Here is a 20365-nt window from a genome sequence, read left to right on the forward strand (position 1 = left end):
TGATTGGTCGACTTTTTGCCGCGTTAATTTCATTACATTAATTTCATCACTAATTGCTAATGGGGGTGTTTTCAGAGCACCCCTGTTTCACAGGTAACAGCCTGTTTTCACTTTTTGGATTAGCCCAACCCACTGGAGACAGATTGAAGAAAGAACTACTAAGGCATTGGTCTGCATCATCCATGGTGCTTTGCTGAATTTAGCGTTCAATTTACTGACAGAATAATCTACCATTTCAAAGACATCGGGAGTGTGGCAGTATTTTATGAAAATAGAAAATAGAAAAAAAGTCGAAGGCAAAGTTTGCATATCACAGCTCGACATCAAACATGGCATATCACCTAAAAACGGTAAGCTAACTTGTCTGCGTTTAGTTGCCCCGTCTGTTTTGAGTTGCTATATGAATGAACATATCAGAATTGGCATAAAACATTGAAATATGCCAATTAGAAATAATCGTTTTATAAGTTAACTGCAGGCGCACCCTCACACAACGACGGTAGCATCCCCCAGACACACCCAGACCACGCTGGAAACATTTTATGGTTCACTTTTATTATTATTGTGACCATTTATTTCTAGTATTATTTATTGGATTTTTTTTTTTGGAGCCTAATGCGCAATTGCGCTGTGCCCACCATTTGTATTTGTTTTGAGCCTATGCTTTCCTTTTTCAGTTATGTACTTTATTTCATTTCTGCTCTCATCTTGATCTGGTTTGTTTAATAAACATTATTTTTTCATTAAAGTGGACGTGCCTTGTGTGTTTAAGAGTAAAAGCTTTAAATGAATAGTCTGTTCATGTCTCAGCCTAGCCTGGTTAAAACCAGACCCTTCTCAGTCGTAACTGAGTGTCAACGAGTGTGTCATTTCAGTGCAAAATAATTAGGTCAAAAAACGATTTAATATACTGCAATAGCCTACAAGTTTATTATAATAAATATATGTTTATTTATAATTCATTTATGCGGACAAGGCTACCAAGTACTGTGCAGCTATTAATCTAACGTTTTTTTACATTAGAAAAAAAACGTCCCGCCCAAGTCGACTAATTAGTCGAAATTTCAAGACTTTAGTCGACCGTGATTTTCTTTGGTTGATTACAGCCCTACAAACGACCAAATTTGGTCCCATGGACGTCAACATTAGACGTGCAATAGACGTCGAATAAAGATGTCGCCTGGCCTTACAAAACAACCCCTTCAGTGGACCGAAATTGGACGTCACTCCGACGTCACATTGATCAGTGGGTTATCTGGCTGGATGTACAAGGTACAAGCCCTTTAGGCTTATGCAAGACGGGCTTTATTCTCAGATAACAACCGGCTGGATGTACATTATCCCTTACTTAGTGTTAAGTGATTATTTACTACACAAAAACAGATGTTAACTAACTAGGACAGCCTTCCGTTTGAGAAGCACCCAATGAATAAGTCATTGAATCGTTCAAAACACGATTGGTTCAAAACACTGATTCATTCAGTAGCACCACTATACTGTGTGTTGCTTGGAGACACCCAGGGGTACATTTTCATTGGGGGAGTGAAAATATATACAGTAACTGCGAATATTGTGTCTAAAATGTAAGTTTCTCAGTATTGACTAACTTATTTTCCACTTAATTGCTATATAAAAGCAATATCACATATTACTCATTTTGGACCCAGGATTTAATTCTCCAGATTCACCATCCTGTGAATAAACCTACAAGCAATTCCTTGACTTGTTACCCAGGCTGTTGTTGTTCTCACCGTGTGAAGCTGAGGTACTTTCTGTGTTCCCGTCTTCCTGAGCTACGCTTTCAGCCCTCATCCTCCCAGATCTCCTGCGGTGTTTGGAGCTGTGTGGCCTGTGATGACGGTGAGACTCCCTGCCCATGGGCATCCGCACACCCACAAACAAAGTCCTGTGACCTAAGAAAAGTGAGAGGGATGAAATTTAACATGATTTTTTTTGGTTAATATTACTGTATTGAGCTGTGAGCTATATCATATGAATAACTAAATGTGTGTGTGTGGTTTTGTACAAACCCTCTAGCTCTTCTTTCTCATAATGGATATTCAGAACTGAGCTGGTGCCACCATGGTCCACCACTGCTTCCTCATCAGGCCTCTGAAAGACACATGCTTACTTAGTTAAATGAGTGTGTAAATAAGTACATACAGTACCATAGACTTCCTAACACTAAATACATTTTTTCATTAAAAACAGTAGGCCTATTGTTTAGCTATTTATGGTTTTTCTATTTGTGGATGTCCCAGAAACGTTTGTTTTTCTATCATTGTGGGGACTTCCCATTGATTTCTGTTGTTTATATAAATTTTAATCCCCTCAACCTTATGCTCACAGAAACCTTTCATTTTCACATATCAATTAGCATATTATTCACTATGTATTCTTAATTACAGATTTCACTATCTTTGTGGAAAAATATGTTTCCCTCAAAAAAAGCAAGATTGTTTGTTTGATAAAGTCCTAGCCCGGCTGGGTGGGAGGGGATCACTAACTGCTTTGCTCTGAAAATTTTGGTTTCTTTGGTTTTGTATTTGTCTTAATATTTAATGTATTGTATTGTTTACTTGGTTTGTAATCTTTGTTGTGTCAGGAATTTTTGAAGGAATTTAATTTTGTTTTGATTATTCTTCATTAATAAGATTTTTTCATTTAATTTGTTAGTATCTGAAGTTGAGTTTGTTTTTATCTAGACAATTCAGTTTTTACTGATTATTGAAATAAAATATTTGTATTTATCCATATCTCCACCCTCATATGAGAACGAACTTGAGCGTCCCCCCTTTTATTGGGCGGGCATATCCATAGGTGTTTTCCTAAGGTGGCGTAGTCGGGTGTTTAGAGCATTAAGGGGTTGGGCTGTATTGATTAATGACTATCAATTATTATTGCAGTTCGTTTAAAAGGTAAACTTGGTCCCCTCTGTCCAAAGTATTATTCCATTCCCTTTGTTCATTACTTTTAGGCCACACTCAATTAATTTTAAACCTGAATTTAACAGACAACATAATTTCATATGAGGGTCATTTCTTTGTGCGGTGCTCAGATGATAAATGTGTTTGAGAGTTATTACAGGGCTGGGCATGAATAAGCTGACATTTACTGTTCTAAGCAAAGTTGTGTTGTTCTGCTTTCTTATCAAGGTTCCAGGGTTCAAATCTCCATTTTTAGTAGCCTACTTTATTTCCATGAGGTCTTCTTGTCATGTTTTGTTTTTGTTGCATAGTCATAATTCATTAACATAAAGATAGCCTTTTATATTGCCATTTTCCACTTTCTATCTGACCCCTATTAGAAGTAGGTCTACGTTAAAGTGCTCTTGTTCTTCATCATTTGGCCCTTAATCTCTAACTGAAATAAATCAAAAGAGGCACCTTAAAAATATTACAAAATTTAAATAAAAAAAATATTCGTTTGAACAGCTTTCATCGTAAGTTAGTATTAACAATTTTCACTCTAGAGGGTGTCAAATGCAGTTCCTATCCTGCAGATTATTAGCTCCGTCGCTAATTAAACACACATGAATGCGCTAATCAAGGTCTTCAGGGTTATTCTAGAAACTTCCAGGCAGGTGTTTTGGAGCTGGCTGGAGCTAAGCTCTGTAGGACAATGGCGCTCCAGGAGCAGAGTTTGTATGTGCTCTCTAGAGTCTCTAGACCAGAGTTTCTCAACAGGAGGGTCGCGAAATGTGTGTTAAAAGACAGAAAAACGACAACAACAACACGTTTTTTCTGTTGCGAGGGTTTTATTTTGAAAGGCCTGCGGTGTCAGTAGAGTGCCTGAGAAAAACACGCTGTCCTAATTTATCTATCTGTTGTCAAGCTTTATGTCAGTGTAATTATTTCTAACGTTACCGTTGTTTTCGTTTTCTTGTTATGAAGCAAAAAGTCTCTCACCTCAGAAAAAACGAACTGTCCTGTCCAGGCTGATCTTTACTGTGCTGAGTGTGCACGCGCCTCGCAAATGCGGAGGCTTGCGCTATGAAATCACGAGTAGTTACGTTGTAAATTAGTAATTCATTGTATTAGTATTACCAAAAAGTTGCAATAAATTCCGTGACGGGTACATCGTGTGTTAGCTGGGAAGGATGCAGGTATGATGTTCATTCTATTCATCAGGATTAGTGTCCACATTTAATTAACAGTTCATGTTAGTATTTATTACCGTAGTAGTTTGCAAAATACGACTTTTTCCACTCATTTTGTTATTTTCTGTTTTTAATGACCGTGGTGGCTCATACCAACGTACTAACTTTATTTTACTAAAACTAGTTTGGGTCTAACTAACGTTATAACATAGCCTCACCTTTAGGCTGCTTGTTCATCATTTTTAGGGATTTTCTTAAACTTTTTGTATTTGTTGTGTGTGCCAACATATTTGTGAAATAAATTTGCTTGGTTTTTAAAAGGAAATGTATGTGTATGTATATATATATATATATATATATATATATATATATATATATATGGTCAAAATTTAACTGATTGTGTCACGGTTCATGGATTCAGTGACTCATTCTCTCTCCTGTGTGTGTGAGTGTGTCTGCTAACTACCTGGTCACTCATCAGCGCCAGCTGCGGCTCATTAGTGCAGCTATTTAATGTCTGTGATTTCCATCCTGTGTTGTCAGATCATTGGGGTTTTTGTGATCAAGTCCTGTTCCTGTTCGTTTATCTGGGTTCTCGTCTTCGTATTTGCTGTGGATTTTTGTTCCTAGATCCTTGTTCGTCCCTGTGGAGTCTCACGAAGGATTTGTTCCCGATTGCGTCCCTGCGCTACCCTGTACACCTGGTTGGCCACTCTTCGGACTTTGAACTCTGTCTCTCACTTCATCGTATTCTCTTTCAATAAACTTGTTTTCACTCGCATCTGAATTCGACTCTATTTTCCAGTCCAACCCTGACAGAACGATCTGACCCATCATGGTTTCAGCGAGAGAGGAGAGTCTGCAGGAATTTCTATCCCGCAGCAATTAACGCATTGATCGCCAAGAAGAGCAGATGGCGGCCACGGGTCACGCAGTACAGGTCTGGGTGGCGCAGGTGTCTGAGCTCACCAACCAACTTTGTCAACTAACAGTTCCCACTGCGCCAGCCCCACCGCCAGTTCCCCCTGTTCCTACTGGGTCCTCAACTCTTAGAGTATTCGACTACCAGTGCCAAGAATACGGTCAGTCCTACATTCGATCACAAGCCCATGCAAGTAGGTAGAGCTCGGCTTGCCCAGGAGGAGAGAGAACAGCGGAGAGTTAGAGGACTTTGCTTGTACTGTGGTGGAGCTGGACATTTCCTGGTGGAGTGCCCAGTAAAAGACCAACCCTGGCAGTTGCACTGAGGTTACTGTCGGGCGATTAACCATGGAAAAAGCCTCATCGGTTACTCTCCTCCCGGTAAGACTTCAATGGGCACCCGGAGGTCATCACTGCCAAGCTCTGCTGGATTCAGGAGCAGAAGGTAACTTTATGGACTTTTCCCTAACACCTTCAGATTCCCATATCTCCACTTACTCACCCGATCTCTGTCAGTGCACTTAACGGACAAGAACTCCCTGTCATTACTTACACGGAGGAATTATCATTTCTACTCACTGAGTCTCCATCAGCATCCATAGTCCTAGGCCACCCCTGGTTGCTTCAGCACAACCCCAGGGTTGACTGGGGCCACGGTTCCATCTCGCCCTGGAGTGATCAGTGTTATGCTTCATGTCTTGTGTCTGCCTGTTCGTCTGTGTCTTGTTCTTTGTTGCAGGATGAGCCAGTGAATCTATCTAAAGTGCCTGAGGAGTATCTCAACCTGAAGAAAGTGTTCAGTAAGTCCAGGGCAGCTTCTCTTCCACCGCATCGTCCCTATCACTGTGCTATAGATCTACTGACAGGTACGTCTCCTCCTAAAGGCAAGTTATACTCACTTTCTGCTTCAGAAAGGGAGGTCATGGAGAAATACATTTCTGATTCTCTGGCACCGGGTTCATCCGTCCGTCCTCTTTTCCAGCGGGGGCAGGATTCTTTTTTGTGGGGAAGAAGGATGATTCTCTGCGGCCGTGCATTGACTACCGAGGGCTGAACAACATTACGGTAAAGAATACCTATTGTAACGGGTTTCAGATGTTATGGAAGAAGGAGGCGGGAACTGGCGAACATTCAAACAACTTTTAATAAATAAACAAATACAAAAACAAAAGTATAAGCCAGCAGCCCCTCACGGACAACTGCTAAAACACAGCATAAAATCAGGCCTGTTCCTCTCTCGATCATCAGCGTCATCGCTCGTCCTTTTATGCTTCCGCTCCTCCATGAGAGATGCGAGACCAATGCGTCTCACAGGTAACGTTCATTATTACTCACGCCACCGGCCTCGTGCTGTTCTCTGACGTCCCTCGGGCCTCGTCCTGCTCGCCACACCTATCCTTTGCCGTTGATATCTTCAGCCTTCGAGCGGTTGCAGGGTGCATCTGTCTTCACAAAACTGGACTTAGGCAATGCATATCATTTGGTTCGCATGAGGGAGGGGGATGAGTGGAAAACCGCCTTTAAAACCCCCAGGGGGCATTTTGAATATTCGGTCATGCCTTTTGGTCTGTCTAACTCCCCTGCGGTTTTCCAAGCACTCGTTAATGACGTGCTGAGAGACATGGTAGATCATTTCATATGTCTACCTGGATGACATATTGATATTTTCCTCTTCTCTCCAGGAACATGTTCAGCATGTCAGGCGAGTGCTCCAGAGGCTGCTAGAGAATGGGCCTTTTGTCAAGGCAAAGAAATGCACGTTCCGCGCACAGTCAGTTCCATTTCTGGGTTATATCATCTCCTCCGAAGGAATACGCATGGATCCCGACAAGGTTAAGGCTGTGGTGGATTGGCCAACCCCGGATTCCCGTAAGGCCCTACAGAGGTTTCTGGGGTTCGCCTATTTTTACCGTAGTTTCATTCGCAATTTCAGCCACCTTGCCGCTCCTCTGACTGCCTTGACCTCAACCAAAACAACTTTCAGGTGGTCTGGTGCAGCTGAAGCTACATTTTCCAACCTCAAGAGCCGCTTTGTTTCAGCTCCCACTATTATTGCCCTGATTCGTCATGTCAGTTTGTGGTGGAGGTCAATGCGTCAGAGGTGGGAATAGGGGTGGTTCTCTCCCAGTGCTCGCCCACGGATGACAAGATGCACCCTTGCGCATTTTTTTTCTCATCATTTATCTTCTGCCGAACGTAATTATGACATTGGTAACAGAGAATTGCTGGCAGTCAAGTTAGCGTTGGAGGAATGGCTTCATTGGCTAGAAGGTTCGGGGGGTACCTTTTATCGCCTGGACCGATCATAAGTAAGGCTGAGCAATTTTATCGATTCTGCAATATAAATCGATATTTTTTCCCCCAAGAAAGTATCGATTTTTAAGCCGCGAGTATCGATACATAAGTCCCATTCAAATCCCCCGAGTTTACCCCCGTTCGCTTTAAAGCTCGGACGTTATCGGTTCTGCTGTCGGTAGGCTACAGGGGAAATTAAGAAAATACACGTATTATTTATTATTGCTATAAAGACGTAATCTTGAACATGTTTATCTCGCCAGCCAGTTCTATATATAATAATATTAAACAATTTGTCTGTGACTGTGATGCAATTTTGCTATTCGCAGTCCAGCAGAGAGAGAGCGATCTGTCACGCTGAGCCACAGCTCGCACAACATCACAGCCCTTAATGAGTGACAGAACTAAACATTCAAACGTGGTTACACTTTAGATCTGGGATATTATTCTAATTTTATTTTAGATTTCACCTTTTAGAGATTATAAAAAGAAGATATTATTCTAATTTTATTTTAGATTTCGCCTTTTAGAGATTATAAAAAGAAGATATTTTAGATGAAACCATTACAGACTAGAGTAGACGCAGAGCAACGTCCTCCCTTTCACAGCGATGCGCTGTAATTTCTTTCTAAAACCCAAACGTACCGTCAGAATCAGCATGATCGGTGATTGTTGTAAAATGCAGTATTTACTGTTGCTAGATAGCGGACTCGTTTAATCATTAAAATACCTAGTATAAGCACAAAAATCTGCGCAAGAGCTGTTCACAAGGCGACGTGCGCTCCGAAATGGACTGCAAGGAGACAAGAAAAGCCCTACTTAACTTTGGGCTTCATGTGCGCATTTAACTATCAAATATACATACAAATATAAAAATGACCAGCTCTTCACTGAAACACAGTTTATTCACTTAAACACAGTTTATGTCTTAAATGGACGTAAATAATTGGGAGAAAATTATGGTGCATCAGTCACCTATTAGATCTGCACTCGTCTGAAAGGGGCAGCAGTCTAATAAACCTGCTGACGATTGAGCCATTAATGCTAATCAAACTACAAAAGGCACTCACAGCTCTTGAATGAATAACTTAACTTGTCCAGTAAGAGACAAATATTGTGTAATTGATGTTTTTAGTTTTCAGTTCAATTAATTCAATCCAAGTAAATGGAACAGGAACACTCACAAGATGTCACAGAAAATTACTCTGTCCCCTTTAAATCTTTCAGAAAATTATGTAAGTGTATCGAATTATATCGAATCGTATCGTTGGCTGAATATCGTGATATGTATCGTATCGTGAGCTGAATATCGTGTAAAGTATAGTGAGATTAGTGTATCGCTACAGCCCTAATCATAAGAACCTCGAATATATCAGATCTGTTAAACGCCTCAACTCCAGGCAGGCTCGGTGGGCACTTTTTTTTCCGGTCTTTTTGAATTTTCCTTGTCTTATCGTCAGGGTTCCAAAAACCTCAACCCCGATGCTTTGTCTCGTATTTTTGACCGTTCCGAACGCCCGTCCACTCCCGAGTGCATTTTACATGAGAGACTCTTTGTCTCCACACTCACATGGGAGGTTGAGTCAAAGGTCCGTTCGGCCTTAGAAGGGGTAATGCCTCCGCCCTAGTGTCCACCGAATCGTTTATTTTTGCCGGAGGGATCATGGTCCGACGTTATTCGGTGGGGTCATTGCTCCAACGTGGCGTGTCATTCAGGAGTAAATCGTACCAGTTTTTTGATCAAGCAACGATTCTGGAGGCCTTCCATGGCTCATGAGTTTTGTTTTGGCGTGTTCGGTCTGGAGAAGAGAACACTTGGAGAAGAGCCTTCAAGACTTTCCTCTAGGTGGGAGCGAGTACGAAGGCTCAGGCTTGTGATTGCCTGTGACCAATAACTCTAAACAGACAGAGGCCACTGATATTTATTAGGCTTCCTATTCTTCACTTCCTTTACATTTGTCTCTGTTTGTCTGTTTGCGTGAACGCGTACGCGTGTGTGAGATATATCCCACTGGGATACTGTTATCTTTCCATGACAGATGATTCATCAATGTGTTTTCACGTCTGTCTTCTGCAGGAACACAAGCCTATAATTCAAATAAATCTGATTGTAAGCACAAAATTGTAAGCACAAAAGCTGAACATTTTGTGCTTACAAAAAAAAGAAGAGCAAATCAGAAGGTGCAGATATTCTATTCTATCTTATTCTAGCATCACTTGTTGACCCCCATACTTGGAAATGTTGCTCTGTTCTGTTTTAGCTTGAGGCTTATGTATGTTTAATATGCGAGGTAGGCCAATTGATTGCCAGTCATGTGTGGATCAGCATTGAGGTCATTCATTACATTGTGTGTCACAACAAAAACACTAGTAGCTTTCCATTTCAGAGGATCGTCTTGCTTCCATCATCCCAATTAATATATAATTATTCAACACTCATCTTGTCAAGGTCCACGAGAACTGTAATTATTACAGGCTTAAAAACTATTGCTTTAAATTATGGAAGTATCTTAGCTTCCTTAATTCGACTGTGATTTTAATGTTTTCAGATGTATTTCCAGGTAATAGATGTTACATGGCTGCAATGCAACATCACTATGAATATACCTCACTTCTAAGATGTGATGTAGGCTACAGTAACTGCCAAAGACAATTGTCTGAATGTTTATAGTGGTAGTGCTTTAAAATTGATGACTTTAAATGTATATAAAATAGAAGGAATATATTTGAAATTGACTAGATAAATATACAGTAAACCTCAATAATCAACTGGTTGGTTTTCAAATAATTACCCAGTTTGACAGTGTATTTGCACTCTTTCTCTGTTTTATTCTATGTAATCCTAATCATACTTAAATTACAGTCTTAAACAGAGGGAAATCATAAAATGTCTCATTCAGGCTGCCATGTTTCCCTTGTCATGAATCATTTGAGTAGTTATTGTCATTAAAACACTTACCCAGGGGGCAGGAGAAAATAGAGATGGAGCTAATCATCTGAACATATTAATTAATTTTTTATCATCTCCTCTGTGCTACTGTTTTCCTACTTCTCCTCTCTCAATCTCTTCTTGTCTTTCTCCCTTTATTGGTCTGACATGAGCATATACCCTAATCAAAATAATAACAGAACACTTGAGCTGACTAGACTGCTCCTGTGTCACCTAGTTACCTGTCTGTGTACAGTATGTGTGTCACTCACAAAGAGATTTTCCACTGGAAAAATTACCTCCTCTTACCTCTCCTTATCAACAGGCAACACTTATACAGTCCCTGATCAATTTATTTCTCTTCTATCTTGCAATAGTGAGCTATGAAAACAGTTGCGAGACAGAAAGTCAGAAATGTATTTCTTGATATTTTTATAGCCCACAATATGACCTATCTCACAAATGTGACTTTGTTATTTCTCACATTTGGGGCCAGTAAATTATACTTTTACTCAGCAAGGATGCATTTAATTGATCAAAAGTATAACAGTAAAGATACTTATAATGTTACAAAAGATTTCTACTTCAAATAAATGCTGTTCTTTTTAACTTTCTATTCATCATCAATCCTGAAATAAAATGTACCAGTTTCCACAAAAATATTAAGCTTCGCAACTGTTTTCAACACGGATAATAATAAGAAATGTTTCTTGACCAGCAAATCAGCATAATATAACTATTTCTGAAGGATCATGTGACTCTGAAGACTGGAGTTATGATGCTGAAAATTCAGCTTTACCATCAAAGGAATAAATTACATTTTAAAATATATTATGTAGAAAACAGATATTTTTAGTTGTAATATTTGACAATATTAAGTTTTTTTACTGTATTTTTGATCAAATAAATGAAGCCTTGGGAGCACAGGAGATTTTTAAAAATACATTAAAACTCTTTCTGAAACCAGACTTTTGAACTGAGCATATCTTTATTTCTCACAGTGTGACTGTACATCCCACTTTATTTCTCATTTTAAACTTACTGGTAATTGTGATTAAAAAAAATGTACTCTGAGGCAGAAAGATAATTAATAAATAATTCCTAGTTTATAGAGGACACTATAGTGTTTGCTGGTGCACATGTGCTTAGGCTGTGGGTACATGAATATTGCACTTTTGCCTTCAAGGGTCACATGGGCCATTTTCTTGTCCTTCCTCCTCCTCCTCACTCGCTCTCCAGCACATTGCCTTGACAGTTATGTTAGTAATCTTGACACAGACCACTACCTCTGCCACTACCAGATGCTCTCGTCTGCCTGAACAGATACACAGACACATGCACATACAGTAGACACGCACAAACCATTGTTCGAAAGTGAGGGGCAGAGTGTATGTTATTGATTACTTTTAATTTTTCAATAAACCACTAAAAGCATACTTTTGGGAGGGATGGTCAACCCTGCAGTATGAGTAACTGTCCGTGTACTAACAGTATTTAGACTAGGAATTAAATAATTGTGGTTAGAGTGCGAGAGTTGCTGTAGTACCTGTTACTCTGGGCAGAATGACTCATTCATTATAGTCAATGTCATCTCACCCTTCCTATCACAATAATATTTTTTATGGCATCATGTTCATCAGAGGCATATATTTTAAAACACAGGGTGGTTTATGTGTGGTTGCATATAACAATATGTGCATTTGTATTATCGTGTGTGACAAGTGTTTGTGTTTTTCTTTCAAAGTACACAAGATTTTCCTCAAATAGCACATAACAATGGCTTTAGTTCACAGACTTTGTAGTGCCTGTGTGTGTGTGAGTACTTGTTCATGCAGCAGTAATAAAAATTACCATGGTATTGCCATGCTCTTGTACATGGTACCATGTTAATAATACATTTTGGCATGTCAGTCAAAGGTAATACCATGGTATTCTTTGAAGTACAGTGTAAAATGCCATTGAGATTAAATCACTGTTTACCATTAAAGAGGCCATTATTCTTATTATTTTATATTATAATTATATTAAAATATACATTAAGAGGCTAATGCTATTAATTGTAGTGTCACTAAATAATGGTGGTGTAACTACAGTATCATGCATTGTTTTCAGTTAAACTTATTAACCCTGGACAAAGACTGCCTTTTCTTGGCTAACTATTTTGAACGGATGCAAGCAAAGTACCTTATGTAACTATTCATGTTCTCTGAATCTCTTTAAAAATGTAAAAAATAAAAGTGATCAATTGAGAGAAAGAGAGACATTGAAAGGCGTGAAGAGAGCACAGCATCAGACAGATAGTGATAACAAAATTAGGAAATTTAAAGGCAATGTATCTCTAAGCCAGAACATTGTTAATGATTTTCTTACAATAATAAATTTAAAGGGCTTGAATAGAAAGAGATATCATCATGGGTAAAAGTATTGGGACACCTGACCATTACACCAACAGGGACTTTAATGACATCGCATTCTACTTAATATGAAGTTGGTCGCCCTTTGCAGCTATATATTTTCTTAAAAGGCTTTGCACAAGATTTTGAAATTTTTGCCCATTCATACAGTAGAGCATTTGTGAGGTCAGGCACTGATGTTGGACCTGGCTCGCAATCTCCATTCCAGTTCATTCCAACAGTGTTTGATGGGGTTGAGGTCAGTGCTCTGTGTGGGCCAGCCAAGTTCTTCCACACCAAACTCATTCAACCATGTCTTTATGGACTTTGTGCACTGGGGCACAGTCATCCTGGAATAAAAAAGTTCCCTGCCAATCTGTTCCCACAAAGTTGAAAACATAGCATTGTCCAAAATGTCTTGGTATGCTGAATCATTAACATTTCCTCTCACTAGAGCCCCTTTCACACAGCGCGCGTTGATCCCGGGAAATTGCCTGGAAATTGCCAGAACACCTTCTGTGTGAACGCAAACACGACCCAGGATTGATGCCGGGATCGATGCCGGGGTTGGGGACCTAGTAACATTGCCGTGTTCAGTCCTGGAAAGCACGCTGTGTGAACAAAAGCCGTAATCAATGCCATGTCGCAATGATGGCGCTGAAGCCGGGATCGTTCACCAGCGTGAAACGGTACGTAATGCGCTAGTTTATGATCGAATCAGAGAAAAAAATGCACAAGCGTGGTTTCTCAAGAGACAAATCGCAGCTCATAAGCAAACTATAGACGCTGCTGACGCTGCAATAGACTGCAAACTATAGACGCTGCTTATATGTCACATCGATGTCACATGTCTTTACAGGATTTTTACGGGTTGTGTTTGAACGCACTCTCTGATTCCAGAAAATCACTGGCAGTGTGAATGAACCAAAGTCAAACAAACCCGGGTCAAATCCCAGGTCACTTTATCCGTGTATTTTCCGGAATCTCTGTGTGAAAGGGGCTTAGAAGTAAGGGGCCAAACCCAACCCCTGAAAAACAGCCCCATCCCATTATCCCTCCTCCACCAAACTTTACCGTTGTCACAATGCTGTCAAGCCAATAGCCTAACGTTCTCCTGGTATCCGCCAAACCCAAACTCGGCCATCAGACTGCCAAACCGTGAAGCGTGATTCGTCACTCCACAGAACACGTTTTCACTGCTTCAGAGTCCTGTAGTGGCGCACTTTACACCACTGCATCCGATGCTCGGCATTGTACTTGGTAATGTGAGGCTTGCATGCAGCTTCTAGCCCATGGCAACCCATTCCACAAAGCTCCCGCCACACAGTTTTTTTGCTGATATTAATTCCAGTGGAAGTTTAAAATTTATCAGTCATGGAATCAGGGTTGGTGACTTTATGCGGTTCTCTGCTTCATGTCTGAGTTCTTAAACATTTAGTCTCTGCAATAATACCACTTACAGTTGCCAGTGGAATATCTGGTAGGGGAGAAATTTCATGATTATGACTTAATGCAAAGGTGGCATTCTATCCAAGTACTATGCTTGAATTTACTGAGCTCTTAAGAACAAACCTTTTTTTACAAATGTTTGTAAATGCAGAGTGCTTTTAGGTGCTTGATTTTATACACCTGTGGTAATGGGTCTGATTGAAACACTTCAATTTAATAATTAAGAGGTGTGTCCCAAAACTTTTGTCCATATAATGTATGAATATTTATTTGTTTATTTACACACAAACTTGATTGGTTTGCTATCTTCGTGGGGACTCTCCATAGACGTAATATTTTTTATACTGTACAAACTGTATTATATCACCTTACACACTAACCCTACCCCTAAACCTACCCATCACAGAAAACTTTCTTTTTACGTTTAAAAAAAATCTCATTCTGTATGATTTATAAGCTTGTTTCCTCATGGGGACCTCAATTTAGGTCCCCACGGTGACACAAGTCCCCATGAGTCAGTGTGCATTCAGGTTGAAGTCCCCACCAGGATAGAAAAACAAGCACACACACACACACACACACACACACACACACACACACACACACACACACACACACACACACACACACACACACACACACAAACACACCTTTTTTCACAGTTGTATATTAGGTGCAAAATGGACACTGTAAGCATGCTGTAGTTTAATCATATGTGGCAGGATGGGTTAGCACCCCTCCCACCTGTTTGAGGTTTGACCAATGGCCTGGCACCTGTTGCGTATAAGAGCACGGGCTACCAGTTCATTGAGGTGCGTCATTTTTCCGGGGCCGTGACGTCATCCACGCGCCCCGCTGCTTTCTCTGCTGGAGGGCAGGGTTGAGTTTGGACAATTGAGACAGGTAGTGTAAGATCTATCTGCGTGTCCTGCTTGGAGACAATTGCCTCCATTCACCACAAAGTTTGGGATAGTGATCCTGGGACAGCATGTGTTTCTGCACTCGCTGAAGGTTATAGCGGCGTCCCGAATGAGTATTAGATGCTCTGTGCTCCTCATAAAGTGCTTATTGCTTCAATGCCCTGTGCTTCATCATAAAGTGCTGTTTGCTTTGTGCTTCATCTGACTGCTGTTCTGTTTCCACTGATTATCCCGCGTCGAGCACGAGACTGATGCGCTTTCTACGACCTCTCATGTTGACTTAAAGTGAATTCTCAGTGCTTAAGCTCCACGATTCAGTGATATGCTTGGAGTTTCCTTTGCATCATTTTGTTTGTTTCTTTAATTGATTTTAATTTTTAAGCAAGTTTTGAATGTGTACTTTTGTTCTTAATTTAATTGTGTTAAGTGAATTTATGCATTGTTTTCATCAGAATATTATTTGGTTGAGCTATGCTGTCGAATTTATGTGATCATTTTGTTTAATGATTTGTTATTTTCTTTGGGTTTTTGATTTGCGACGACTGGGTTGGGACCAAATGGTTGGCTCCTCCTTGGAATTGTATAAATTCATTTATTATATAATTGTATTTTGTTTTCTTTGCATATCAATGCTTTTAATGTCTTTTTCTTTCGTTTGTTGGCAGGACCTGGGCGCCTGGGGGGCAGACGAATGACCTTTTGGTGGTGGCATCCTCACTGTGTGTCGTGGTCTTCTCTGACATGAGTTGCTGAGTGTGTGGGGTGAAATTCCTCAGGTGGCATAGTCGGAAATAATACCAACAGGAGTTTGAGAGCGTGAGCACAACGTATCGTCTCGCCCAACTCCATGTATAATAGAGCTGCCCTCACACATAAATGAAGAATGAAGATTACATTTTTGTTATTTTGCTTATTAGTGCTCATATAGAAATAGTATTTCTCTAGAAAAACAACTGATGTATGAAAAGAAATCTGGAAAAGTTTCAGGCTGCAATTAATGTAATGGACATATTGAGCCAAGTCAGATGTGTGTGAAAAAAGGCAGACAGTTCTGAATGGTTTGCTCACATTCACTCTCTCTACTGAGAGTGTCTGAATAAACACACGTTTTTCAACAAATGGAAAAACTATCGATCGGTCTCTCTGACAAAGGGAGGCTCTTTCTCTCAACAGTCACTATCCACTGGATGATAAAGTTTTCTCATAATCAAAAGTACCTTTGGGTAAACTCTATTCTCATCATTTTATTTTATATAATATGTTTTCCCTTTTTGTCTTATATTGAATCCCTGAAGCAGTTGTTATGAATCTTCTGAACAGAATAGATCACCCAAAAATGAAAGTGTTATCAAACTAATTCATACGACTTGTGTGCGACTGTAAGTCTTTTAAGTTATTATTCGCTGAAAATCTTGACAATTGCTCTAACTTTCCTTGGCGCATTCATGAAAGAAGCAGCAATGCCAGATTTATCAACACGTGTTCTTTTGAGCCAGATTTTATCAATGAATCAGTTGATCCATTCAATGATTTGCTGATGAAGGTGATTGATCCAGTTAGTTGACTCAATAATCTAGCTGTAGTTGTTAATAACCCACTTGAGAGGGAAATCAATCAGTGATGACTGTTCTGTCTGTTCGTTGCACACAAAAAGCCATTGTATGGATTCAGAAGAATTGGAATAGCACACAAGTCATATGGGTGACTTTTATGATACTTTTGCATCTTTTTTTTTTAAGCCCATTAAGTTTGTTGTAATTGTATACAACAGGGACCAATATATTATTCACATTTTTTAATTTTTTGTTCCACAGATGAAAGTCAGACGGCTTTGGAACGACATGAGGGTGAGTAAAAGATGATTTTTTATTTATGGGTGAATTAATCTTTTCATCTTTAATGACAGTTAGCAGTAGGCCTGCTCAAAAGAGCCGGAGTCAGGCTTCCAACTAACATGTCAAATGGTAAGCTACAAGCATCACGCTCCGGCATTCAGCTTTACTTTGGCGCTGAATAACTCCACAAATAACGCTGTTGCCGAGAAAGAGAGAGAGAGAGAGAGAGAGAGAGAGAGAGAGAGAGAGAGAGAGGATGGCGTCAAGGTCATTTAAGGTTAACGGGGTACACACACTGACAGTAAGAGCGCCCCAAAGGAAGCCATATTTTGCACAATAATCCTATTAGATGCAACCCTATCAAATGCTGAAAGCTTTAATTTCTCAATCAATATAAGATGCTATACGCCCACCCTCTTGATGCATTAGTATAATGGATTGTAAATTATACATGATGTGCTATTTCTATCCTGCGCTCTCATACTCAACCCATTACAAAAAGACAGTGCCTGATCCCTCCGCAAGAACGCCCATCAGCCTTCCCCAAGACAAGCTCAAAGTCATTGACGCGGATAATAAACGAACGATGCGAGCTGTTGTCCCTGGCAATAGGAATACTGCTGCAGCACGTGCCTGTAACGCTGCAATAATACACGCGCGGAGCACAATGTAATATCGCATTACTCTATATGTTACTTAATGTTATCTGTAAAAAACACATACATGTAAGAAATAGGAACGGTCTGCTTTTAAAGGGATGCAATTATACACCGAAAGTGCAGCGTCGATAATATATCTGTGGCAATGGGGGCGAGAGGGAACACACAGTACTATTGATCCCTGCACTAATGGGGCGACCGGATGTGTTCCTAGGCTATTCCATTTCAGATTAAAAGGCAATCTTAGGTTTGATTTATGATTTATAACATAATAGGGTAAGTGAGATACACAACAGCACATAGCAGATTGTTTGTTACAGCAGATGCCGTATTTAGTTAGCCTACTGGAGGAATAAACCAAATAAATAGACATGTGCAATAAACTTATGTGTTCTTCATGATTTCTTTCATGCGCTCTCATACTCAACCCATTACAAAATGACAGTGCGGATCCCTCTGCGAGAACGCCCATCAGACTTCCCCAAGACATAGGCTACGAGGAGAAATTCGTATTAAATAATTTAACTACCTGATAGCTCAGCATGCTCTCCTGGTCGCTGTTTTCGGCAGGCATGGTTAACTCCGTTTTAAAGCAGAGTCGATTGCAGCTTCCACAGAAAGACTACAGCGACGCGTCTCAGATTAACAGTTCCTATTGAGAAACTCCAGATCAATTGATGCATATAGGATTAGAGCGGGAGACATTTAGGAGCTTATTCTTAAACACGTTGAGAGATATACACGCACTCGTCCTGTGTACACATTAATGCTGTTGTTAGGGGCGCGCTCTCCAGGACTTGGAAATAGGTACAGACCGTGGCAGCATCATATGTCGTCCAGCCAATCAGAGAGCTCGAACTGGAACTGTTGCTGAAGCTGTCATTCTATTGATGCGGTTTTGCACCAAGAGAAAAAAGCGCCAGAAATAGTTTATGAATGTACTAATAAATGTACAATTTATGAGGGCGAAAAATAAACGTGACAATATCTCAAGCTAAGTCTACATCGTATATTAAGACACATTGTGCTAAGTTTTTAGAGAAAAATCTTAGTGACTAAGTAAACTAGTCTACATTTCAAATTAAACATGGGTTTTATATTTTGTGTTAAATGTCATTCACTACTCGCTGGAATTCCATTTTGTTCAGTCATTTTTGCACTACAGATATATTTTTTATGTAGGCTAGCCTACAGTTATTTATTTGGCCTCTTTAAATAATTAATTGAATAAATTATATTCATTTAATTTAGTAATCCTTTGCTCTCTTCTTACCATAAAAAAATAGCAAATGGTGTTGTAAATTCCTGTTTCACAAAGATTATCAGTAGCCAATCCAACTCACCCTAAATCTTAAAGGTAATAATTTCACCCAAAAATGGAAATTCTGTCATCATTTACTCACCCTCAAGTTGTTACAAAGCTGTATGCATTTCTTTCCTCTGTTGAACACAAAAGAAGATATTTTGAAGAATGTCGGAAACCAAACTGTTGATGGGATCCATTGTATTCCATAGTATTTTTTTTCGATACTAAAAGTCAATTGGGCACATCGACTATTTGGTTGCCAATATTCTTCAAAATATCTTTTTTGTGTGTTCAGCAGAAGAAAGAAATTCATACAGCTGAGCTTTGAAACAACTTGAGGGTGAGTAAATGATGACAGAATTATTGGGTGAACTATCCCTTAAACATTTCTTTTCGCTAGATAGCGTACATTGCCATCTAGTGGCTACTACTATGTATAGAGTACAGATAGTTTTACATAGTCTGCCTTCATTCCAAATGGATAGGTTATTAAATCACAAACAAACATAATACAAAACATTATTATTTTAGAGACACGCAGTGTCTATGGAACAGTTTAGTCATACAGTAAACATGCATAATGATAAATAGCGGTGTACATATCACTGTTATCTTTGGCCAAGCTTAAAGACCACGAAGACATGACAAATGATATGACGCTTTAACAATCAATCTTTTATGGAACATTTCATAAATAATTCAAGTGCCTTTTAAAGCGATTGATCATAACTGTTTTAACAGACAGAATATCATTCGCCCAATCAAAAATAGCTAACAGTTAACTGTTATTATTGTGCAGCATGGGGATATCATCAGTAAGTTTAACTTATATAATGAGACTGCTGTGCTTAACTCCCCTGACACGCTAATGTCCATAATATTCACAAGCCTATTGGTATTTAAAGTAATGCAGCCAAAAGAGTAAAATAAAGAGGTGCTATTTGAATATTTCATTAAAAGCCTCTTTCGTTAACCATTAAATAAATATTGGATATTACATTTCTTAGCTTCCAACTGTAGCGTTGCGTGTTCACACTGGATTTGCCGCACGGCGTCATACGTTTCCAGGAAACAGTTGTTAAGGGTGATGTAAACAGCACGCCGGACCAGGAGCTGGAATGTGTGCAGTGCGCATGTGCTGATTGAGCGTTTCTCTACGGCTCTGCTGAGCTGGCTGGGCGCACCGGTGACCTTATCGATTTTCACAGACTGCTTCTGGCGGGGCGCGGGTGTGAAATCCAGACTGAGGCGAATAAATGTAGCAGTCCAGGTGAGTTTGCTTAGGGAATCTAAAGATCAACTTCGTCGTGAGCCGGCTTGTGTTTGTGTTATGTTTTAAGTTTTATAATGTCAAGTTGATCTACAAACCGATGTAATACGTTTTAAATTAAATATTGTGATGTGATTATTCAGGAAGGAATATGCATAACGTTACAGTTGTTTTGTGTTGAATACGAGCATGATGAGCTACTGTGTAAACCCGTTTCCAGGCAGTGACAAATTACATTGTTCAACTATTGATGCATTGTGCGCGCGTCTTTCACGACCCTGAGCTGTCA

At 39.7% G+C, this 20365-nt stretch overlaps 1 protein-coding gene and 1 long non-coding RNA gene across 7 annotated transcripts in view; one reads left to right on the forward strand and one right to left on the reverse strand.

Annotated features, from left to right (window-relative positions):
- slc4a8 (solute carrier family 4 member 8) overlaps positions 1 to 18291 on the reverse strand; it is a 38626-nt gene extending 20335 nt beyond the window's left edge. For 4 of the 6 annotated variants that reach the window (XM_077198295.1, XM_077198296.1, XM_077198291.1 and 1 more), the window contains exons 1-3: positions 18030 to 18254; positions 2031 to 2112; positions 1752 to 1913 (exon numbers count right to left, since the gene is read on the reverse strand). In XM_077198295.1, coding sequence (XP_077054410.1) covers positions 1752 to 1913; positions 2031 to 2112; positions 18030 to 18074 — 289 coding nt within the window. In that variant the 5' untranslated portion in view covers positions 18075 to 18254. Of the gene's footprint in view, positions 1 to 1751; positions 1914 to 2030; positions 2113 to 18029 lie in introns of all 6 variants that reach the window. The other 2 variants (XM_077198292.1, XM_077198293.1) reach the window with 2 other exon arrangements.
- On the forward strand, positions 5361 to 20078 carry LOC143706423 (uncharacterized). The gene is made up of 4 exons (XR_013192976.1): positions 5361 to 5465; positions 5760 to 5824; positions 16821 to 16853; positions 20015 to 20078. It is a non-coding gene; the product is annotated as an uncharacterized LOC143706423 (long non-coding RNA).
- The last annotated feature ends 287 nt before the right edge of the window (positions 20079 to 20365 follow it).

Source organism: Siphateles boraxobius, unplaced genomic scaffold (assembly GCF_051911475.1).
Source record: "Siphateles boraxobius isolate OS27281-9 unplaced genomic scaffold, OSU_SipBor_1 41, whole genome shotgun sequence".
Classification (NCBI taxonomy): Eukaryota; Metazoa; Chordata; class Actinopteri; order Cypriniformes; family Leuciscidae; genus Siphateles; species Siphateles boraxobius.